At 46.6% G+C, this 22,831-nt stretch overlaps 1 protein-coding gene across 7 annotated transcripts in view; it reads left to right on the plus strand.

Moving 5' to 3' along the window:
- Nucleotides 1–22,831, plus strand: part of rab3il1 (RAB3A interacting protein (rabin3)-like 1) — a 90,100-nt gene that overhangs the window by 50,480 nt on the left and 16,789 nt on the right. For 4 of the 7 annotated variants that reach the window (XM_086007759.1, XM_086007760.1, XM_086007755.1 and 1 more), the window contains exons 4-9: nt 984–1,061; nt 3,049–3,264; nt 4,494–4,610; nt 6,282–6,410; nt 7,341–7,453; nt 7,542–7,565. In XM_086007759.1, the coding sequence (XP_085863885.1) occupies nt 984–1,061; nt 3,049–3,264; nt 4,494–4,610; nt 6,282–6,410; nt 7,341–7,453; nt 7,542–7,565 (677 nt within the window). The remainder of the gene's footprint in view (nt 1–983; nt 1,062–3,048; nt 3,265–4,493; nt 4,611–6,281; nt 6,411–7,340; nt 7,454–7,541; nt 7,566–22,831) is intronic. The other 3 variants (XM_086007756.1, XM_086007761.1, XM_086007762.1) reach the window with 3 other exon arrangements.

Here is a 22,831-nt window from a genome sequence, read left to right on the forward strand (position 1 = left end):
CTGACCCACTCCTGGACTAACTCACTCTCCACTGTCCCCTGACCCACTCCTAAACTAACTCACTCTCCACTGTCCCCTGACCCACTCCTGGACTAACTCACTCTCCACTGTCCCCTGACACATTCCTGAACTAACTCACTCTCCACTGTCCCCTGACCCACTCCTGAACTAACTCACTCTCCACTGTCCCCTGACACATTCCTGAACTAACTCACTCTTCACTGTCCCCTGACACATTCCTGAACTAACTCACTCTCCACTGTCCCCTGACTCACTCCTGAACTAACTCACTCTCCACTGTCCCCTGACCCACTCCTGAACTAACTCACTCTCCACTGTCCCCTGACCCACTCCTGAACTAATTCACTCTCCACTGTCCCCTGACCCACTCCTGAACTAACTCACTCTCCACTGTCCCCTGACCCACTCCTGGACTAACTCATTCTCCACTGTCCCCTGACCCACTCCTGAACTAACTCACTCTCCACTGTCCCCTGACCCACTCCTGAACTAATTCACTCTCCACTGTCCCCTGACTCACTCCTGGACTAACTCACTCTCCACTGTCCCCTGACCCACTCCTGAACTAACTCACTCTCCACTGTCCCCTGACCCACTCCTGAACTAACTCACTCCCCACTGTCCCCTGACACACTCCTGAACTAACTCACTCTCCACTGTCCCCTGACCCACTCCTGAACTAACTCACTCTCCACTGTCCCCTGACCCACTCCTGAACTAACTCACTCTCCACTGTCCCCTGACCCACTCCTGAACTAACTCACTCTCCACTGTCCCCTGACCCACTCCTGAACTAACTCACTCTCCACTGTCCCCTGACCCACTCCTGGACTAACTCACTCTCCACTGTCCCCTGACCCACTCCTGAACTAACTCACTCTCCACTGTCCCCTGACCCACTCCTAAGCTAATGCCCATTCTCACTGATGCCACTCTGTAATTGCTCTTTTTTTTATGAACAGGAAGCACATAAGATGGTGCGGGAAGCAAACACTAAACAGGCCACAGCTGAGAAGCAGCTCAAGGAAGCACAAGGGAAGGTAGGTAACCTCCCACCACACTATGTGGTCAAACTTGTGTGTCCTGCAGATTGCCTGATGTCTCATTGGATGGCTCGGAAGGATCCGGTAGCATGAAAGTTTCATGCTGCGGTAGCCTTCACTTTCCCAGGACGAGCCAGCCATGATCCTGGCTGTTGCCCGCAGGCCATTGTGCAGTAGGTGTGTGGCAGCCTGTCTTGTGACGTGGTGAAGAGCTGTCTCCTCTGACATGTTCAGGTATTTATGCAAGGGGCAATTAATGTAGGTCCTGGGGTAGTGGTGAGTGTGGCCAAGACGTTTCAGGGGTCATTGCACAAACTCCTCTCCTCATTTTAATTGTGCAGCGTGTTCGGAACCTTCCAGAGCGATAGCCATCCACCTTTTTGTGTGATGCGATTTCACAGCCAGCGGTAACCACGAGTAATGTAGCCAAGTATCTGCTTATGTTCTTAGAGTTTGAAAGTCTGCAGATGACATGAAAGTTGGAAATGCAGCAAGCAGCGAGGGGGCTAGTAACAGAGTTCAGGAGCACATAGACAGACTGGTGAAATGAGCAGACACGTGGCAGATGAAATTTAACGCAGAGAAGTGTGAAGTGATTCATTTTGTTAGGAAGAATGAGGAGAGGCAATATAAACTAAATGGTGCATTTTTAAAGGGGGTGCAGAGACAGAGAGACCTGGGGGTGTACATACACATTTCTTTGAAGGTGACCGGTCAAGTTGAGAAGGCTGTTGAAAAAGAATAGGGGATTCTTGGCTTTATAAACAGGGGCATAGAGTACAAAAGCAAGGAAGCTATGCTAATCCTTTATAAAACACTGGTTAGGCCACAGTTGGAGTATTGTGTTCAGTTCTGGGCACCACACTTTAGGAAGGACGTCAAGGCCTTTGGATAGGGTGCAGAAGAGATTTATTAGAATAGTACCAGGGATGAGGGACTTCAGTTATGTGGAGAGACTGGAGAAGCCGGGGTTGTTCCTCTTAGAGCAGAGAAGGTTATGGGGAGATTTGATCGAGGTGTTCAAAATCATGATAGGTTTTGATAAAGTAAATAAAGAGAAACTGTTTCCAGTGGCAGAAGGGTGGGTAAACAGAGGATACAGATTTAAGGTAATTGGCAAAAGAACCAGAGGCGACTTGAGGAAAAACATCTTTGCGCAATGAGCTGTTATGATCTGGAATGCACTGCCTGAAAGGTTGGTGGAAGCAAAGTCAGTGATGACTTTCAAAAGAGAATTGGTTAAATACTTGAAGGGGAAACATTTGCAGGGTTATGGGGAAGGAGCAGAGGAGTGGGACTAATTAGATAGCCCTTTAAAAGAGCCGGCACAGGCACGATGAGCCAAATGGCCTCCTCCTGTGCTGTATCATTGTATGATTCTAATGGCCAATCGCACTCCGAGGCCAATGGACAACAGGCGTGGGAAATTGAAATGTGCCACAGTAGTGCAGCTCTTGCTCCTCCTGGTCCCATAAGGAAAGTTTAAAAAAAAAACTTGCCTGTTTGGGCCTCTTCTGGCCCTGACTCCTCTACCTGCTCGATTCACCTGATGGAAAAGCTACAACATCCTCCCCGCACAGACCAATGGTTAAAACAGCAGTCGGGGCTCGATGACATCATCAGAACTCAATCTGCATATTTCAAGGCGGCGAGTTTATGGCACGTGTCCAACCCGCCTGCTCAGAAGAGCAGATTAACATGGAAGACTGCGGGCTGGGAGCAGGACATCAGCAGATACATCTCCGGGGCAATTTTAACTGCCCCCCCCCACCCGGCTTCCATGTCCACCATGCGGACAGGGTTAAAATCACCCCTTGGGTGACTGAAATAGAAAATGTTCTATTCCTCAACATTAATGTCCCTTCCCTTGTTTGAGCACAAAATTCACACAAAAAAATCGAATGTTTTAGCGATTGTCTGGGAATATCGATGGTGACTGGGTGTTGTGTTGGTTACCTTGCCTCCTCTCTTCCCCCTATTTTAGATTGACGTACTACTGGCTGAGGTAACTGCACTGAAGACACTTGTGATTACATCTACACCATCCTCTCCCAATAGGGAGCTGCACCCACAGCTCCAGAGCCCCTCAAAAGCTGTCTTTAAGAAGAGCCACGGTCGCAACAAAAGCATGAGCAATGCCATCGTCACGACAGCTACACAGAATACCCAGTTACAGCCAATCAGCAAGGATGGCAGGGAGGTGAGTGTGAAAGTAGATTTGGACGCGTTGTCAGTCTGTCTCTCATGCCTGCCTCCCTCTTGTCTGCCTGCCTGTCTTGCTGTCTCAGTCGGCTTACTGTCTGCCTGCCTTCCCCGCTGCCTGTTTCTCTGTCTGCTTACCTAACTGTCTGCTTGTCGGACTAGTAAAGCTACACGTCCCTCAGAGTGGGTTTGTGAGTCAGTGCCTTGTTGGATAACTATGACGTTCGTTTAATGGGAACATTATAAACAAACTTCTGTAATTTATTTGTGGGCTGCCATCACAACCTGATCCAAGTAAAACTCCCGAATCTGTTCGCTTCTAGCCACACAGTGCCTGGAGCTTCCTAAAGCCCAGCCATTAGCCCCATTTTACCATTGTGTTCTCTGACATTTTGTTTCCCTCGTGGCTGTGCATCATTCCGAGGTTCAAGGGGCTGCCAGTTGACCTGGGCCAGGGCCTCTGTCAGTGCCTGAGCCTGTGGTGGGGTGGCTCACTATGTTGTTCTGTAGGAACAAACCGAGTCTTCTCTTGGTTTACCATCTGCCAAACTAAGGTTGGCAACTCTGGATTTATAGAAATTGAGGTAGCTGGTGCCCTGTCACACTCTGGTATAACCAGGATGGCACTACCACTAGCAAACCTGCACCCACAGGGGACAGTACCAATTAGATTAGGTGGTTGGCATTGTGGTTATTCGGCCCAGTAAATTCCTGATCTCACTCGTGGGCAAATGCCTGGAATAGGCCCAGCAGTACTCACAGGCGAGAGTCAAAGAGTGCGTAAAGTGAGATACACATCTGCACCTCTTTGTGAACTGTCACAGAGGAGCGATGTTTAGGCAGAACGCTGTGAGAAGATGCTTGCTGTTTTCTCTGAGAGAATAGTGTTTGACTTGGATCTAAAGAAGAGGGTCTCTTGCTTTCTCTGTCAGTTCACTGGATTATTTATCCCAGCTATTTGCTGGTCCAAGTTCTTGCTGCTCTCTCACTATTCTCCCCTCTTTCTATTACCCCCCTTCACTACTTGTCCCTCACTACTTTGCCCTCCCCCTCTCTGCTGCTCACTTTTTATAGCATAGTGAGTTGCATTCATATTGAAGTGATTCTGGTGCCACTCTGAGTCTGTGTCTGTTGGTTGTACATGTCTCCATGTATTGATGAATTCCCTGTCTCTCTGGTCTAATACTCTAACTCTACTAACGCTGACTTTTCATGGTGCTCCTGAAGGCAGGAGTGCCCACTCTCCTCTCTCTACTTCTCTGCATCGTACCCGGGAGGGCGATTTATGTCACACCTGAGCCATATGAGCACCTTGCCAAGCCATCATCGATGCAGGAGCATCAGGTACTGTTGCCGCCTTGTGCTCCAATTGCCCTGTCGTGTATAAGTGTCTAAAATAATTATATTTGTGTACGTGTATTTATCCCTCTTAATATTAAACTTGGATAAAAAGCGTTTATAAGAGGGACTGGGTGGTGCGGTGGATCAGACCCTGGCTAGTTACCTCCAGCCCAGGCTAATAGAATGAAAGTCTTCTCTGTCTGCTGACTGCAAGGGACTACTCAAAATGAGTTGGGTTTTTCTCAATCTGTTTCTCTGGGCGTGATTTACAGCACAGATTGCTAATTTGGCACAAGTTGGCATTCTCACTCAGTAACCAACAGCAAGCACTTAGAATTATCACTAGAAGAAAGAAATGGGAAGTTGGAAGAAAGAGGAGGAATCAAATGTGAGTCTTGATATCAAGAGCGAGCCTTTGAGCAACGATGTTACTTACATTGGCCCGTAGGTGACTCGGATGCATCGCCTCCTCTACTAACCCATTAATGACGGGCACACACCTCCCTCACTAACCAATGAATGACCGGGGCACCGCTCCCTCCCTCACTAGCCAATGAATGACTGGGGCACACACTCCCTCACCCACTAACCAATGAATGACTGGGGCACCTCTCCCTCCCTCACTAGCCAATGATTGACAGGGGCACCTCTCCCTCCCTCACTAGCCAATGAATGACTGGGGCACCTCTCCCTCACTAGCCAATGAATGACTGGGGCACCCCTCCCTCACCCACTAACCAATGAATGATTTGGATTCACCTCTCCATTAACCTGTTAATTGCTGTGATGCATTCAATCCCACTGATAGGTTAAGTATAAGGTAACATGAATAAAATAAATAGAATCAAACTGATTACATTCTATTTTGATTAGCTCTTTTTGTAAAATTTAAATCTCTAAATATTCCTCAATGAGTTGTGGGGGGTTGAGAATGTGAGGCGGGTAATGACACTGTGGCGTGGTACTGAACCCTATGGACCAGGAAGGCCATGAGTATCATCCCTGGTGGAGGCTGGGTCATTGAATATCTTTAAGGTGGAGATAGACAGATTTTTGAAAGGTAAGGGAGTCAAGGGTTATGGGGAGCGGGCAGGGAAGTGGAGTTGAGGCCATGATCAGATCAGCCATGATCTTATTGAATGGCGGAGCAGGCTCGAGGGGCCAAATGACCTACTCCTGCTCCTACGTCTTCTGTTCTTGTGGTGTGTCTGAGTTAGCTGATCTCTGCCAAGGTGGTAGCCAGAGCCCTACAATTGACTTCAGTGTTCCTGCATTAGAGAAGGGAAAAATGAGTGAGGGATCCTGCTCCTGGTTACTATCCAGCGAGTCCCTCCCCCCCCCCCCCCCACCCAGACAAGCTGGAGAGTGTGCCTGTGTGTGGATATTCAACAAGGACAGGATTGTGCTCGGCTGTGCTGTGCTACCATGGTAGAATAGCTTGTTGATATTCCCTGGCTATACTTACAAATGGCCACTTGTGTGAGGTACAAATGGGTGCCTGGTGCCCGTGGAATCATACCCCAGTGAGGGTCAGCATCTTCAGGAGAGATGGGGAGAATTTGAGCTACCTTGACAGCAAATCGGGTGTCAGATGGAGATCCTTTCTCGCCCGTATGCTCTAATTTAAAGGCCACCACACTGCTGTTCCTGACGTTGCTGTCTTGCCGCTTACAGATCGACCTGATTTTATTTGATGAGTTCCAGGCGTGGAAGGAGGAACCAACCCTGGATAAGGCTTGCCCATTCTTAGAGAGGATTTACCAGGAGGACATCAGCCCATGTCTCTCTTTTGCCAAGCATGAGGTAAGTTTGTGCGTGTCAATGGATAGTCTGGAATCAGCTGTCATCAGACAGAGCGCAGTGATTCCCTGGTGCTGATAGCGTTCTGGAGGATGAATATTCATCCTTCAAGTATCCCATAGACCTTGTCTCATGTCTACACTGGTACCTCTGAGGTGCAGCATGGTGACTTGAGTTGGTTGGTGTATGGACATGCAGACCTGGATTTTTCTGAGTTTCTTGCACCTGGTTTCTGGCTGGGTGAGTGCGGGATTTCTGGTGGGGAGTCGACACTTCTGACGAGCATATTCAAATTAAGTGTTAACGTCCAATTTTTTTTTTTCCTTATACCTCCAAAGTGCCTTGGGATGTTGTTCATCTACATTAAAAGCACTATATAAATACAATTTATGTTGACTGGAGCACTGTTGCAGCAGAGGGGGTATTTAAAGGGCGGTAAAGTAAAAACGAGGAAAAGAAACTGGAGGGGGAGTGGGTCCAGGGCCACTTCCAGTTGCTGCCTTGTGTCTGGTTTTCGAGGGGCTGTCAGCATCAGGAGATAAAGCCAGAGAATGAGGAACTCTTAACATGAGATGCATATTTAGATATGGGGGAGGGGTAAAACCGTTTTATAATTGAGGTTTATTATCTAATCAGTGTTCAGGTAAAATGAATCTCTTTTTTGTTGTGAAATATAAGGATATTCCATATTTGTTAAGATTAATATATTTTGTCTTTCTCTCCCTTGCTGTCTTTCCCCCTCCCTTCTCTTTCTCTGACTATCTGGCATGCTCTGATTGTTTGCCTCACTGTCTCTCTCTCGCTGTTTATCTCTGTATGTGCCTCTCTCTCGCTGTCTCTCTATTTTGCTGTCTCTATCTTGTGCTCTCTCCTCTCTCGCTGTCTCACTATCTTATCTCTCTTTCTCCTGTCTCTCTCACTCTCCTCTCCCAGCTGACGGAAGCAGTCCAGGCTGCTGTGGAGAGCAACACCTTGAGTATTGAGCCAGCAGCTACCCAGGCGTTGCCAGTAGTCAAGGCCTCAGCCATAGAGTGTGGAGGACCAAAGTAAGAGCATGCTCTTCATCGCCTTTGATCTGATTGCTGTTAATTGGTCTGATTCGCTTCTTGATTTAATGTTCTTTCTCTCTTCTAGTGGGTGGCGGGCTGAAGTAGTGACGTAAGTGTTTACATAGATATTCCTGATCCTAACGCACACTAAATCTTGTTTGCAACCAGCCTTTACTCACAATATTAACACAGCTTCTGTAGTCTCTTCACGCCTCATGAGTCATATAATTATAGGGGCCGTGGTGCTGCAATGTGTTTGACACTGCTCTTTCTCCTCTGGGATCTGGGTTTTCAATCTAGTCCACATTGGTGGGATAAACACCTCTTCCTGCTGGCTGTAAAGGTCCAAGGTGAAATGAGCGGGCACTCTCAATTCATCTCCTAGTGGCCATTGGCGTACACCACGAAACTGGCACTAAATTGCCAGTCTCAACTCGGAGAGCTGCAGGATGGTTGATATGGAAAATTAAATATGCCACATTGGCACAGCAGAGGGCGCTCTCTGGTTGGGACTGAGGCATATCGTTGGAGCAGAGTAACATTTATGTATTCAAACTTGTTCCCCGGACCTTAGGGAATCTGTGAGAGGATCCCAGAGATCCGTGAGGGCATCCAGTTTCTGTCCATCTGTCATAAGATTTCTGTACTTGTTGGTATTTGTTGGCTTGCTGGCATGAAAAATGTTTTCTGCAATAATAGCATTGTTCTCTTTTGGGTAACTACAGTCTTTTAGAGTTGGAGCAGGAGTCCATGGAAGCATAACGGTATTTGCAGAGGGTCCCTGTGAGTGTGTCAGTAGTTGCAGAGGGTCCCTGTGAGTGTCAGTATTTGCAGAGGGTCCCTGTGAGTGTGTCAGTATTTGCAGAGGGTCCCTGTGAGTGTCAATATTTGCAGAGGGTCCCTGTGAGTGTCAATATTTGCAGAGGGTCCCTGTGAGTGTCAGTATTTGCAGAGGGTCCCTGGGAGTGTGTCAGTATTTGCAGAGGGTCCCTGTGAGTGTGTCAGTATTTGCAGAGGGTCCCTGTGAGTGTGTCAGTATTTGCAGAGGGTCCCTGTGAGTGTCAGTATTTGCAGAGGGTCCCTGTGAGTGTGTCAGTATTTGCAGAGGGTCCCTGGGAGTGTGTCAGTATTTGCAGAGGGTCCCTGTGAGTGTCAGTATTTGCAGAGGGTCCCTGTGCGTGTCAGTATTTGCAGAGGGTCCCTGGGAGTGTATCAGTATTTACTAGGGGCTCCCTGTAAATATATAGAGATGATGATTGAATACTCTACAGGCTACGGAGACAAGGGGGAGGTAGGCATGTTGTCTGTGGGTGGGGAAGTAGGCATGTTGTCTGTGGGTGGGAAGGTAGGCATGTTATCTGTGGGGATTAATCAGCCAGTGTTTGACTGATGGAGTTTTGCTTGATTACCTTTGGGGATCAGGGAGTGTTTATACTGTATGTCCTTTCAGGAGATGAAATGGGTGGGGTAGAGTCTGTAGACACTGTGGAAGGAATAGGCTCAGTGGGTCGAGTGGCCTTCTCTCAGTCCATGCTTTCCTGTTAATTTGGTTCTGCAGTTCTGAAGATGTTCTGTAGAGGGGGATAGACACTAGCTGGTTGATAATGTGTTGTGGGTTCACAAAACTGGTTAAATATGTATTTTCTAAATAAAGGGGGCAAAAACAACCAGTGACCCTATATTCCAACTAATCTGGGATAATATTTAATAATATTACTGCTTCTATCCCTAATAATTGTAAAATTTATGGAATTCTGAACATTATTTCCTGTCTAAGCATGGCACCAACCATCACATCCACAAATAGCAAGATTACAGTTTAGAGGAAAGGGAAGGAAGTTGGTATAGATTGTCTCCCTGGTGCAGTGAATGTAGACTCAGCTGGTATAGATTGTCTCCCTGGTGCAGTGAATGTAGACTCAGTTGGTATAGATTGTCTCCCTGGTGCAGTGAATGTAGGGTCAGTTGGTATAGATTGTCTCCCTGGTGCAGTGAATGTAGACTCAGCTGGTATAGATTGTCTCCCTGGTGCAGTGAATGTAGACTCAGTTGGTATAGATTGTCTCCCTGGTGCAGTGAATGTAGACTCAGTTGGTGTAGATTGTCTCCCTGGTGCAGTGAATGTAGGGTCAGTTGGTGTAGATTGTCTCCCTGGTGCAGTGAATGTAGGGTCAGTTGGTATAGATTGTCTCCCTGGTGCAGTGAATGTAGGGTCAGTTGGTATAGATTGTCTCCCTGGTGCAGTGAATGCAGGGTCAGTTGGTATAGATTGTCTCCCTGGTGCAGTGAATGCAGGGTCAGTTGGTATAGATTGTCTCCCTGGTGCAGTGAATGCAGGGTCAGTTGGTATAGATTGTCTCCCTGGTGCAGTGAATGCAGGGTCAGTTGGTATACAGAGCCCTTGCACCGTGAAAACAGATCTAGATGGTATGCAATACTCCTAGCACAATGAATGTAGACTTGATTGATGTACATTGCGACCCAGTACACTGAATGTAGGCTCAGTTGGTATACGCTATGCAGCATGGTGAACATAGTCTATTATCAACAAAGTCTATCTCTAGCACAGTGAATCTAGAGTTGTTTGGTACACATTACCTCCAATACAGTGAACATAAACTTGTTTGGTATACTCTACCTTAGCACATTGAATTTAGACTTGGTTGGTATACACTACTTCCAGTTCAGTGCATGTAGACTTAGTTGGTATAAACTACCCCATATATAACGAATGTGGACTGGGTTAAAGCATTGAATAAAATGGATGAACTCTTGATTCTGCAGTAAATAAGGCAACAAGGGTTTGGTGCTGAGACAGGAGAGCAATGCCAACGGTCTGGGTGGGTTCTGTACATAAAGCTAAATGATGGGACGGGGTGTGTCCTTTCATCAGTCCTAAGCTCTTACATTCAGAATTCTGAAAAGCAGAAATCCTGACCTGATTCTGGATTGAAACAGGATTAGTAAGCCATTCCCATTGGATAGCATATAGGGAGGGAGCAAGGAGTGAATGTGTTGTGATACAACATCAGTGAGCTCACTGCATATTGTCACTTGCTGAGTGCATGTTATATGCACATTTTAATGAATTAGGGAAGGTTTTTAAGCATCGACCAGTGTCCCTTATTCATAAATCAACCCCACCTACACACTTTCTCACCCTATGTCTCAATTCCTTCTTTCCAGAACACATCTAATTGGCGTAAGCACATTTTTACTGTTCATTTCAATGCTCTCCCCTAGTAGCATATTAAATAACTCTGTTCCATATAACTTCCCTCCTTACTGCTCACTTCTTAATTTCAAACTAATTTTCCCTGGAATGAAGATTTCCGTTGATCGGGACTTTTAGTAAAATTGTAATCCCATTCCTTTGAAACTGCTTAATGATTTTGCTAGAAATAACACAAAAGAAACTTTCACAATAGTCAAGGGCTTGCCATAATTTTCCAATCTTCCCTAGATGTGGGGGAGATGCCTGAGGATTGGAAAGTGGCAAATGTGACACCATTGTTCAAGAAAGGGTGCAAAGACAATCCTAGTAACTACAGTTTAACATCAGTGGTGGATAAAGTTTTAGAAACAATAATCGAGGAAAAAATTAACTGGCACTTGGAGAGGTTTAAGCTAATTAAGGAGAGCCAACACAGATTTGTAAAAGGCAAATCATGTTTGACTAATCTAATTGAATTTTTTGATGAAGTAACAGGGAGGATTGATGAAGGGAATGCAGTGGATGTTGTCTACATGGATTTTAGGAAGGCGTTTGACAAAGTACCACATAGAAGGCTGGTTAACAAAATTGAAGCTCATGGAATAGGTGGGTTAGTGGCAGCTTGGAGAAGGAATTGGCTTAAGGACAGAAAACAGCGAGTTGTGGTAAATGGCTGTTTTTCAGACTGGAGGATGGTAGACAGTAGTGTTCCTCAAGGGTCAATATATAATGACCTGGATATTGGAACACAGTAGAATTTCTAAATTTGCCAATGACACCAAACTTGGGGGGTGGCAAACAGTGAGGATGATACCAATCGACTGTAACAGGACATAGAAAGGCTAGCAGAATGGGCAGACACGTGGCAGATGGAATTTAATACAGAGAAGTGTGAGGTGATGCATTTTGGCAGAAGGAACAGGCAATATACACTTAATGGCACAGTAATAGTGTGCAGGGACAGAGGGACCTGGGAGTTAATGTGCATAGGTCCCTGAAGGTGGCAGGACATATTGAGAGAGTGGCTAGCAAAGCATATGGGATCTTGGGCTTCATAAACAGAGGTATTGAATACAAAAGTAGAGAAGTTATGCTGAACCTTTATAAAGCGCTGGTTAGGCCACAACTGGAGTATTGCATCCAGTTCTGGTCACCACACTTTAGGAAGGATGTGAAGGCCCTTGAGAGGGTGCAGAGGAGATTTACCAGAATGGTTCCGGGGATGGGGGATCTTAGCTATAACGACAGGTTGGAGAAGCTGGATTTGTTTTGATTAGAGCAAAGGAGGTTGAGGGGTGATTTGATAGAGGTGTACAAGATTATGACGGGTTTGGATAGGCTAGACGGGGAAAGGCTGTTCTCACTAGTTGATGGTACAAGGACTAGGGGACACAGATTTAAGGTTTGGGCAAGAGATACAGGGGGGATGTGAGGAAAAACTTTTTTACACAGCGAGTGTTGAGGACCTGGAATTTGCTGCCGACGGAAGTGGTGGAAGCTGAGACATTCAATGTTTTCAAGGGGAGACTGGATAGGCACTTGAGGGAAATAAACTTGCAGGGCTACGGGGATAGAGCGGGGGAGTAGGACTGACTGGATTGCTCTACAGAGAGCTGGCATGGACCCGATGGGCCGAATGGCCTCCTTCTGTGCCGTTATGACTCTGGGCAGGATTTTCATTGGGCCGTGGAGGCGGGATTGAAGGCGTGTGGGGGGTTAAAATCCCGAAATCGGGGGGCACGAACCCATCCCGCCCCCAACCCGCCTCCATGCCAGTTTCAAAGGAGGCGGGTACCCGCCCCACACTGGGACCCGCCTCCCCGAGGCGGGAAGGGGATTAGTGCCAATTAACTGCCAGTTAACAGGCAGTTTTTAGCCTAATCCCTATTTTTAATGTTGAAGTGTGGGATTCCCAACGGCTCCAAACCATGCCAAGTTAGAGGAGGCGGACTGTTGGGATGAAGGGCTTGGAGGGGTCGAGATGTCCGGTGTTCAGGTGAGTGATGGGTGCATGAGTGCAAAGGTAAGTGTGTTTGATGTGTGTAAAGTGTTTAAAGAAGTTTTACATACCTTTACTTACCTTTACAGCCTTCCTTCCTTCAGATCTCGGGAGTCCCTCATCTCACCAGCACAGAAAGCAGAATGGCTGCGAGCTGTCAAAAATTGCAGCATTCAGCTTTCTGTTCCGGGGAGATCTCTAAATCATCCTGAGAGGAAGGAATTAACTTGGAATACAGATTGTCAGTGTTTGACAGCTTCAAACAGCTGTGAAACACTGATATTTCATCTGTCAAAAGGTCTTGACAGATGAAATATCAATCTGTGACGTCACCTGTTGCCGGGTGGCCCTTAATTGGCCTGCTGAGCCCACTGGGCAGGCTCAACAAGGTCAATCAAGTCAAAATCGCATGGGTTGGCTAGAACTCGATGGAGGCGGGACTACAACCCCGAAAGTTGTAGTCCCGCCTCCTACCCGACTCCTCAATGAAAATCCAGCCCTATGACTCAACAGTCTTTTGTAAACTTGAGTTGCGTCAGGCTTGGCTCAGTGGGAGCACTCACTGAGTCAGAAGTTTGTGGATTCAAAGCAAACTCCAGAGACTTGAATACACAATCTAGGCTGCTGCTTCAGTGCAGTACTGAGGGAGTGCCTCACTGTTGGAGGTACCATCTTTTGAAAAGGATGTTAAAGCATGGCGCTGTCTGTCCTCTAATCGGGCGGATGTAAAAAATCCCATGTTACTATTTCAAAAAGAGCAGTGGCGTTCTCCCAGTATCTTAGCCAACATTTTATCCCTCAACCAACACCTACAAAATCAGATTAATTTTGTCATTTATCTCATTGCTGTTTGTGGGAGCTTGCTGTGCGCAAATTGGCTGCAGCATTTCCCTACCTTACAACAGTGACTACACTTCAGAAGGACTTCATTGGCTGTAAAGTGCTTTGAGATATCCTGACGCAATGAAAGGCGCTATATAAATGCAAGTTCTTTCTTTGAACTTGAAACCATCAATTACATCACCTTGATCATCACAGGAAATCACAGGAACCCCGGCAAATATTGATGCTGCGGTTATGGTGAAACCACACACGAGCAAGAAAGCAGGTTTCTGATTGTGGCCTGCGCCTTCCCTCCCCCCACTGGTGTACGGACAGACAAGTGTAGCTGGCAAAGCCCGCAACAACAGGTGCGCACCGATAAGAGTACATGACACGGTGAGGAATGCTATCTCTGAATGTGTTCGCCAGCAGTAATCCAAACTGCTCTCTGACTGGGGGATAGTTGTCACTAACTTTCAGGCCAGCCGTCAGTATAATATACCCGAGTGTTATGATATGCTTCCTCCTGTCTGCTGCCTCATTTTGTTGAAATCAAGACTCGATGCACAGTCTCCTGTTCTAACTCATCCTTTCCCAGGACCTAAAAACTGGAACTCCATGTCTCCCTTCCTCCCCGGATCTATAAGCTTTTAAAACCCAAGCTTAGTATCATCATCAGGCTCGAGGTGCTGAATGGCCTACTCTTCACCATATTTCCTGATTTACCCTCCTATTCCCTTCAACATGATTTTCCTCATACTCTCTTCAACCTTGGTATCCTGTACTATGGCCCTTTGCCTCAATTTAAAAACTGCTGTTATGGTAACACACTGCAAGCTAAATTTAAGTACATTTTCAGTATATTGTCCCAGGTTTCCTCTCTCAGTAAAGATATCCCACAGACTGTTTTTGTGGTTAATATCTGCCTTGTAAAACAGAACAAAAACAAAAATAAAACTTCTCCCATCATACCCCTCAACTATCCCATTTAAACCAGGTTGTCCTGACAGGAAAATCACACCGCTTAGAAAAGCAGTAACAGTGCATTAAACTCCTGTGGTATCAAAACCAGCCAGCTATTGGTTCTATTGGAAACAGTACTCCCCGCCCAAAGTCCAGCTTGAATTCTACCCTTTCATCATATTGCAGGCCGAAGGGTATGGCACCCATTAAACCCACCATATGTATCACAGACTAATTGATGTGGGAAAGATTACAAGGGAGGCATCCCAACTCAGGCTTCAGGTGGTAACCATTAGTAGACAGTTTGCTTACAGGATATTGGTCATCCGTATTGCTCCGAGAGATTACTTCCTGTGGTTACAAGGATGTGGCGGAGGAGAGGGGAAGAGTGGAGGAGTCTCCACTGCTACTGGGACTGGGAGAGTATCTGTAAAGGTTTGGAGTCTGTGTAAACAACAACTCTTGGGAGACTGTCTGCAGTCTGTCTCAGGCTTTAATCAAAATGACAGCCTCCTTCTCTGAGCACATGGGGACCAATGTTCTTGTTCCTAATGTCACATGTGTGCCAGTTCCAGGGGTGTTGGGGATGAGAATTGGGAGAAAAGACCTTTTTGGCCAGGTGTTGCCCTCCTTTGTGCATGATGTGCATTTCTTGGGACCAAACAGATAGGGGTGGGAAGCTCCAGCCTGAAGCAGGTGAAATCCCATGCAAATCACCTGGGAGTAAAGTAATGATGCCTCTCGTCATTGTCTGAGACTCTGCCGGGCAGTGCCTGGAATGGAGAATGCCCACGTAAACTAGCTGTCTGACATTGCCCAGGCAGTGTCTTGAGATCAGATGTTCAAAGGGACAGCTACCAACTATCAGGTAAGTTGGGCGGCGGGGTCCACCTTTCCAAATCTTCAGTGCAGCAGAGCTGAACTGTGGGTGGGGGGATTCTGTTGCTCATTCTAACTACTGTCACTGGCACAAAATTTTGCTTCTGCTTTACACCGTTGCAGGCTGTTAAGACATCCCCCTTTCAAACAAGTATACCGCTTTGGATACTGTTGAGGGGGATGACTCACCAGGGGAAGGCAGCAGCAGCCAACTTCCTGGCACTGGCGGTGCTCCTGCTGCCCAGGAAGGGGGGAAAAAGAGTGGGAGAGCAATAGTGGTAGGGGATTCTATAGTAAGGGGAACAGATAGGCGTTTCTGTGGCCGTAGACGTGAATCCAGGATGGTTTGTTGCCTCCCTGGTGCCAGGGTCAAGGATGTCACTGAGCGGCTGCAGGGCATTCTGGAGGGGGAGGGTGAACAGCCAGTGGTCGTGGTCCACATTGGTCCCAACGACATAGGTAAAAAGAGGGATGAGGTCCTGCAGCAAGAATTTAGGGAGCTAGGTGAAGGATTAAAGAGCAGGACCTCAAGGGTTGTAATCTCTGGATTACTCCCAGTGCCACGTGCTAGTAAGTATAGAAATAGGAAGATAGAACAGATGAATGCGTGGCTAAAGGGATGGTGCAGGGGGGAGGGCTTTAATTTCCTGGATCACTGGGTCTGCTTCTGGGAAAGGTGGGACTTGTACAAGTCGGACGGTTTACACCTGAACCAGAGGGGAACCAATATCCTTGCGGGGAGGTTTGCTAGCACTGCTGGGGGGGGGTTTAAACTAACTTGGCAGGGGGATGGGGTACAGAGTGGAGCTATAGTAGGGGGTGATTTACAGCCAAATACAGAGGGAAAAACAAGTCAGCTGGGAAGGCAAAGCAAATATGTGAAGGCAAAAGAGAATATGGCAGGGCTGGAAGGCATTTATTTTAATGCAAGGAGTCTTGCAAATAAGGTGGATGAACTGAAGTTGTTGTTGAACACATGGGAGTACGATATTGTTGCTATCACGGAGACATGGTTGAGGGAGGGTCAGGACTGGCAGCTCAATATTCCGGGGTATAGAATCTTCAGGCGAGACAGAGGGGGGTGTAAAAGGGGAGGGGGTGTTGCAATATTAATTAAGGAGTCAATTACTGCTGTAAGGAGGGATGATATATTAGCGGGTTCCTCTAATGAGGCCATATGGGTAGAACTTAAAAACAAAAAGGGGGCAAGCACTTTGCTGGGAGTGTACTATAGGCCCCCAAACAGTCAGGGGGAGATAGAGGAACAGATATGTAGGCAAATCTCAGAAAAGTGCGAAAATAATAGGGTAATAATAGTGGGGGATTTCAACTTCCCCAATATAAATTGGGATAGTCAGAGTGTGAAAGGCTTAGAGGGTGCAGAATTCTTAAAGTGCATCCAGGAGAGCTTTTTGAGCCAACATGTAGAAAGTCCTACAAGAGAGGGGGCGGTACTGGACCTAATTCTGGGGAATGTAGCCGGGCAAGTGGTGGAAGTGTCAGTAGGAGAGCATTTTGGCGACAGTGACCACAATTCGGTGAGATTTAAGGTGGTCATGGAAAAAGACAAAGACAGCCCGGAAATAAGGGTTCTAAATTGGGGGAAGGCCGATTTTAATATGATAAGGCAGGATCTGGCCAAATTGGACTGGGAGCAGCTACTTATAGGAAAATCCGCATCAAAACAGTGGGAGACTTTCAGAAGGGAAATAGAGAGAGTACAACGCCAACATGTTCCTGTAAAGGTCAAGGGTGGGACCAACAAGCAAAGGGAACCTTGGATGACAAGGGATATACAAAAATGCATTAGAAATAAAAGGGGGGCTTTTGGCAGTTACAAAAGACTAAAGACGGAAGAAGCCCTAGAGGAGTATAAAAAATGCAGGGGCATACTTAAAAAAGAAATTAGGAGGGCGAGGAGGGGCCATGAAATAACACTGGCGAGCAAAATAAAGGAAAATCCTAAGATGTTTTATAAGTATATTAAGGGCAAGAGGATAACCAGGGAAAGGGTAGGGCCCATTAGGGACCAAAGTGGCAATCTGTGTGTAGAGCCAGATGATGTAGGCAGGGTTTTAAATGAATTTTTTGCATCTGTGTTCACTATGGAGAAAGACGATGCAGACATAGAAATCGGGCAAGGGGGCGGTGACATACTTGAACATATTAGCATCGAGAGGGAGGAGGTGCTAGCGGTTTTAGCAGGCCAAAAAGTGGATAAATCCCCAGGCCCAGACGAGATGTATCCCAGGCTGCTGTGGGAGGCAAAGGAGAAGATTGCAGGGGCTCTGACACAAATTTTCAGAACCTCTCTGGCCACAGGGGATGTACCAGAGGACTGGAGAACAGCTAACGTAGTACCATTATTCAAGAAGGGTAGCAGGGATAAACCAGGGAATTACAGGCCAGTGAGCCTAACATCTGTGGTAGGGAAATTATTGGAAAAAATTCTGAGGGACAAAATTAGTCTCCACTTGGAGAGGCAAGGATTAATCGGGGATAGTCAGCATGGCTTTGTCAAGGGTAAATCATGTCTGACAAATCTGATTGAATTTTTCGAGGGGGTGACTAGGGGGGTGGATGAGGGAAATGCTGTGGATGTGGTTTACATGGACTTCAGTAAAGCTTTTGACAAAGTCCCGCATAGGAGACTGGTCAAGAAGGTAAGAGCCCATGGGATCCAGGGTGCCTTGGCGCGTTGGATCCTAAACTGGCTGAGTGGCAGGAGGCAGAGGGTGATGGTCGAAGGTTGCTTTTGTGACTGGAAGCCTGTGTCCAGTGGGGTACCTCAGGGATCGGTGCTGGGTCCCTTGTTGTTTGTGATCTACATAAATGATTTGGATGAGAATGTAAAAGGTATGATCAGTAAGTTCGCAGATGACACGAAAATTGGTGGGGTGGTAAATTGTGAGGAGGAAAGCCTCAGGCTACAGGACGATATAAACGGGTTGGTCAGATGGGCGGAAAAGTGGCAAATGGAATTTAACCCTGAAAAGTGCGAGGTGATGCATTTTGGACGGACAAATAAGGCAAGGGAATACACAATGAGTGGTAGGACCCTAGGAAGTACAGAGGGTCAGAGGGACCTTGGTGTACATGTACATAGATCCCTGAAGGCAGCGGAACAGGTAGATAAGGTGGTTAAAAAGGCATATGGGATACTTGCCTTCATTAGCCGAGGCATAGAATATAAGAGCAGGGAGGTTATGATGGAACTGTACAAAACGCTGGTGAGGCCACAGCTGGAGTACTGTGTGCAGTTCTGGTCGCCTCACTATAGGAAGGATGTGATTGCTTTGGAGAGGGTGCAGAGAAGATTCACCAGGATGTTACCTGGGATGGAGCGCCTCAGCTATGAAGAGAGGCTGGACAGGCTGGGGTTGTTTTCCTTGGAGCAAAGAAGGCTGAGGGGGGACCTGATTGAGGTGTACAAAATGATGAGGGGCATAGATAGGGTAGACAAAGAGGAACTTTTCCCCTTAGTAGGGGGGTCAATAACAAGGGGGCATAGATTCAGGGTAAGGGGCAGGAGATTTAGAGGGGATTTGAGGAGGAACTTTTTCACCCAGAGGGTGGTTGGAATGTGGAACTCCATGCCTGAAAGGGTGGTAGAGGCAGGAACCCTCACAACATTCAAGAAGCATTTGGATGAGCACTTGAAATGCCATTGCATACAAGGCTATGGACCAAATGCTGGAAAATGGGATTAGACTGGACAGGGATGGATGGGCGGCGCAGACACGATGGGCCGAAGGGCCTCTTTCTGTGCTGTAAAACTCTATGACTCTATGACCTACATGCAGTGCACAACGTCCTGTCCCCTATTTGGAACGAGCATTGAATCTAAGGCAGTAGCCCTGCCCAGTGCTCGGCTAGTCCATTCAAATTAGCTGAAAAATAGTCAGGCTCAGTGAGGTTAAGTCAGTTGCTCGCAAAAAGTGGACATCTGACTTATGCTGAGGCGAGGTGGGGTAAGGAAATTGGCATCATGATAATTTATCATAGCAACATAGGAATTGCTAGACAAATAAAAACCAAGGTCCATCTAGTTCGCCTTCCTGGTAATTGCATGATACAATGATAATGGAGTTGTTGACTAATCATAGTACTCAATCTCCATCAATTAGTCAGGAACAGACCCAGACATTACACCTACTGGTGGAGAGCTTTGGGAACCATAGGTCCAAAGTCACCTTTTTCCTCCCAAGCATGTTATACTTGCCACATGTCACGTCTCAAATTACTTGTATACTGTATCCTAAAATGTTACTTTCTGAAAGAAAATGATCAATCCCACCTCTGGTACCAAATGCTGACTTTGTGAGGGAGCAGTTAACCAGGGCTCTGTTGTAACTGTGTGGTGGGTAAAGGCACCACTGCATTTGTCCTCCACATCCATGGTTTAGGGAGGGAAAGAGATTAGCCACTAGGAGTCACATATTTATTTTAAAGTTTAATTTTCTTTGATTACACCAAGCAAGGCAGGCGATTAAATCAATGGGCATGCGGACGTGTTGTGAGCACAACGTTTGCTGTTGTCAAAATCTGCTGTTCCCCCTCCCCCACTTTCAAGGCGTGTAACTACTCGAGAGAGGTACCAGAGGACTGCTGGGGCTGAGTGGAATTATGCCCCCGCACAAGTCAGCACCTTCAGAAGAGAATCAAATTGGGAAAAATCTCTGTGGTGCAGGAATGTGGCACTGGGGGGATTAGTTGCAGGGCCTCTATGTATCTGACGGGGCTGGAGATTGCTGGAATATTTTCCGTGATTGTATAAATTCTTATAATTCCTGCAGATCAAGTAGGAAGTGCTGTATCCCCAGGACACATAGGAAGATAAGATCTGGATACTGCAGGATTGGAGGGCTTATGTAAATTTAACCCTCTCACTCCATCATCTGGGGGTGGGGGGGGGGTAAAGAAAGTGTTTCCAAATGCCTTCCTTGTTTGGTAAGAGTTGTGCATTGATTCTGTTAGGGCAACGTTGCGTTCAAGTGATACAAATGAAGCAATTTATATCATTGCATTGTGTTAGCAAACAGGCAAAACGCTAAGATTTGCCATACTCTTGTTTTCAAAAAGACCATTTTCCTTTTGTTCACCACCTCCTTTCTTTGCAACATGACTTTCCCAATCCCCAAACATGCACAATGCAGCAATTTAAAAAAAAAAAAAAAAAAAAAATTGTTCTCTGGATCTGGCTGCTTTTATTGCCTGTCCCTCGAAAAAAAAAAGAAAATTGAGCGGCAGAGGGCAATAAGAGTTAACCACATAATATGGGACTGGAGTCACATGTAGGGGTGCCTGGTTCCTTTCCCTGAAGGACATTAGGGAACTAGTTGGGGTTTTACAACAATCATGGTCATATTTTTTTCTGGGGCCAGCCCACAAGTTATGAGATTTATTGGATTCAAATTCAGTCATGGGATTTGAACTCGTGATCCCAGGGTTGACAAGTTTACTACAATAACAACTACACTACCATCCTTTAGGGATATAAACAAAATTCCTGGAGCCCAGTCCTCTTCTCGCAACCCATTCCTAATAGTTGGCCAGTTACCAATACAAGGACTGGCAGGCCTACCAGCTGGCGTGGGTGATCACAGTGTGCCAGCTGAGAATTCCAATCCATAGCCCCTATAGATTTAATAGAGGGCTTTCACTGCTCCTCTGAATGCTGGGATTGCCCTGCTTCCTACAGTCCGTTACTTTGCCTTGCACTTCAGCAACAGAAAGCTCTCGCAACTCGCATAACCAGGCAGGCTGTGAAAAGTAAAAGAGAAATGCAAGAAAAGAAAGAAAAAGGAGCAGAAAAACCAGCAAAGGAGAAGAGGGAGAGAAAAATGGAGAAAAGAAGTATGTGTTAATACCACTTGGCTACCCCCTGACCCATGTGACCAGCACAGTTATGAAAGGATTTGCAAATTTCATGTTTCCCCCCCCCTGAAGATTTACTTTTGGTTTATTAAAGAAACCCTGGTTGGACTGAGTTTGGAATCCAGGGCTCAACAAGATGGCTGTGGTCAGCCTCATGGCCAAGGCCTGTAAGTTTCCGATTGCTGTGAGAAGGAACTTTCCAGAAACTCGAATGCAGACAGACCTTCTGCATTTATGCATGAGAAGCAAACCCAGTGGCATTCGGGCCTCTGATTAAAACCCTTCAAGGTCGTTTGCACAAGCAATCAAGAGCAGGCAAGGCCTATTCAACACGTAATGGGACAAGCTTAGCTGCATTTCAGACCTTCGTTAGAGAACATCGACACTATTTACAAATGATCAACGGGGCATTCAGACTGGAATGGTCCCATCACGAAACCCGTTGGACAAAGGGGAACACTGATAAGACGTTTAAAACTGATTAACCGGCCACCCAAGTCGATGGGCCCAGATCGGTACCTTTTGTATGAGTTTTAACACGTCCAGATTAGACAAAAGAAATGAGCTGATCTGGCGGGAGATAAGGGCTACCAGAAGGGTATAACTAGTCCCTCGGGAAGCTATCTCTCTCTCGCTCTCTCCCGCCTCGCCTCCGGTGCCCTGCCGTACCATCAACCTAACGAGAGGATCGTCGACGAAGAGCCCGTCCAGGGAAGTAGAATACCCGCAGTTACATTTAAATTACTGGGGTATCTCTGCTTTGGGCGGTGAAAACCTAAGACATCGGCAGACAACAGGGCACGGAGCAGGCGTTTCAACATCCTAGACTGGTGAGCATCAATTTTCTGGCCCATCACAAGATAACCTAGATAGGTGTAAAGGGTGGGAGTTAAGGGGAATTGCTAAAGTGTCATTTTAGTCATTTTCCTTCGATGTGTCCATTTCTCCTCCCCTGTTAAGTGTAATTGTGCTGCCTCCATAGTGATTTTCTCTGTATAGTAATTGTTCTCTATTTTAATAAACATTGGTTTTCTTTGCACCGAACCACTGGTCTCGTTTGTCTTTATTGCTACTTGTAAATAAGTCCGGTGGTCAGAACCAAAGGGGAAGCGATTCGAACCGCACGGGGCTGGAGCAGCTCAGACACACGACTGACTGACCAGACACAAACCCCAAACCAAAACTCCCTACAGTTAATCATTTTTAACCATTTTTTGTTGGGTTGAAGTAATGCCCAAGGTATGGTCCACAACTAAGAATCTCATCGCTGGATGACCAACTGTCAGACTTTGCTCCTATCGTGGACAAATATATGTCACCTCTCCTAAATTTTTCACAGGCAAGACGCAGCAGGACTTGTGGAGGCATGTTGGCTAGGGAACGGGGTCTTTACTTATACTTTTTCCAGCCCGTTTTACACCGTGCTCGATTGGCTTCAGTAGAAAAGAAAATCGGGTGTGATTTCAGCCCCATTATGTTAAACTAGCCTCAGAACAAAATAGTGTTGAGCAAGTGTTTTGAGCCTATTCCATGGAGCAGGCACGAGGGGCTGTAGGGCCTACTCCTGCTCCTAATTCTTATGTAGCTGCTGAAATAAATTTGCACGCAATTACGTATGCTG

This window comes from Somniosus microcephalus, chromosome 15 (genome assembly GCF_052327205.1).
Source record: "Somniosus microcephalus isolate GS21.2 chromosome 15, FLI_Smic_1.0, whole genome shotgun sequence".
NCBI lineage: Eukaryota > Metazoa > Chordata > Chondrichthyes > Squaliformes > Somniosidae > Somniosus > Somniosus microcephalus.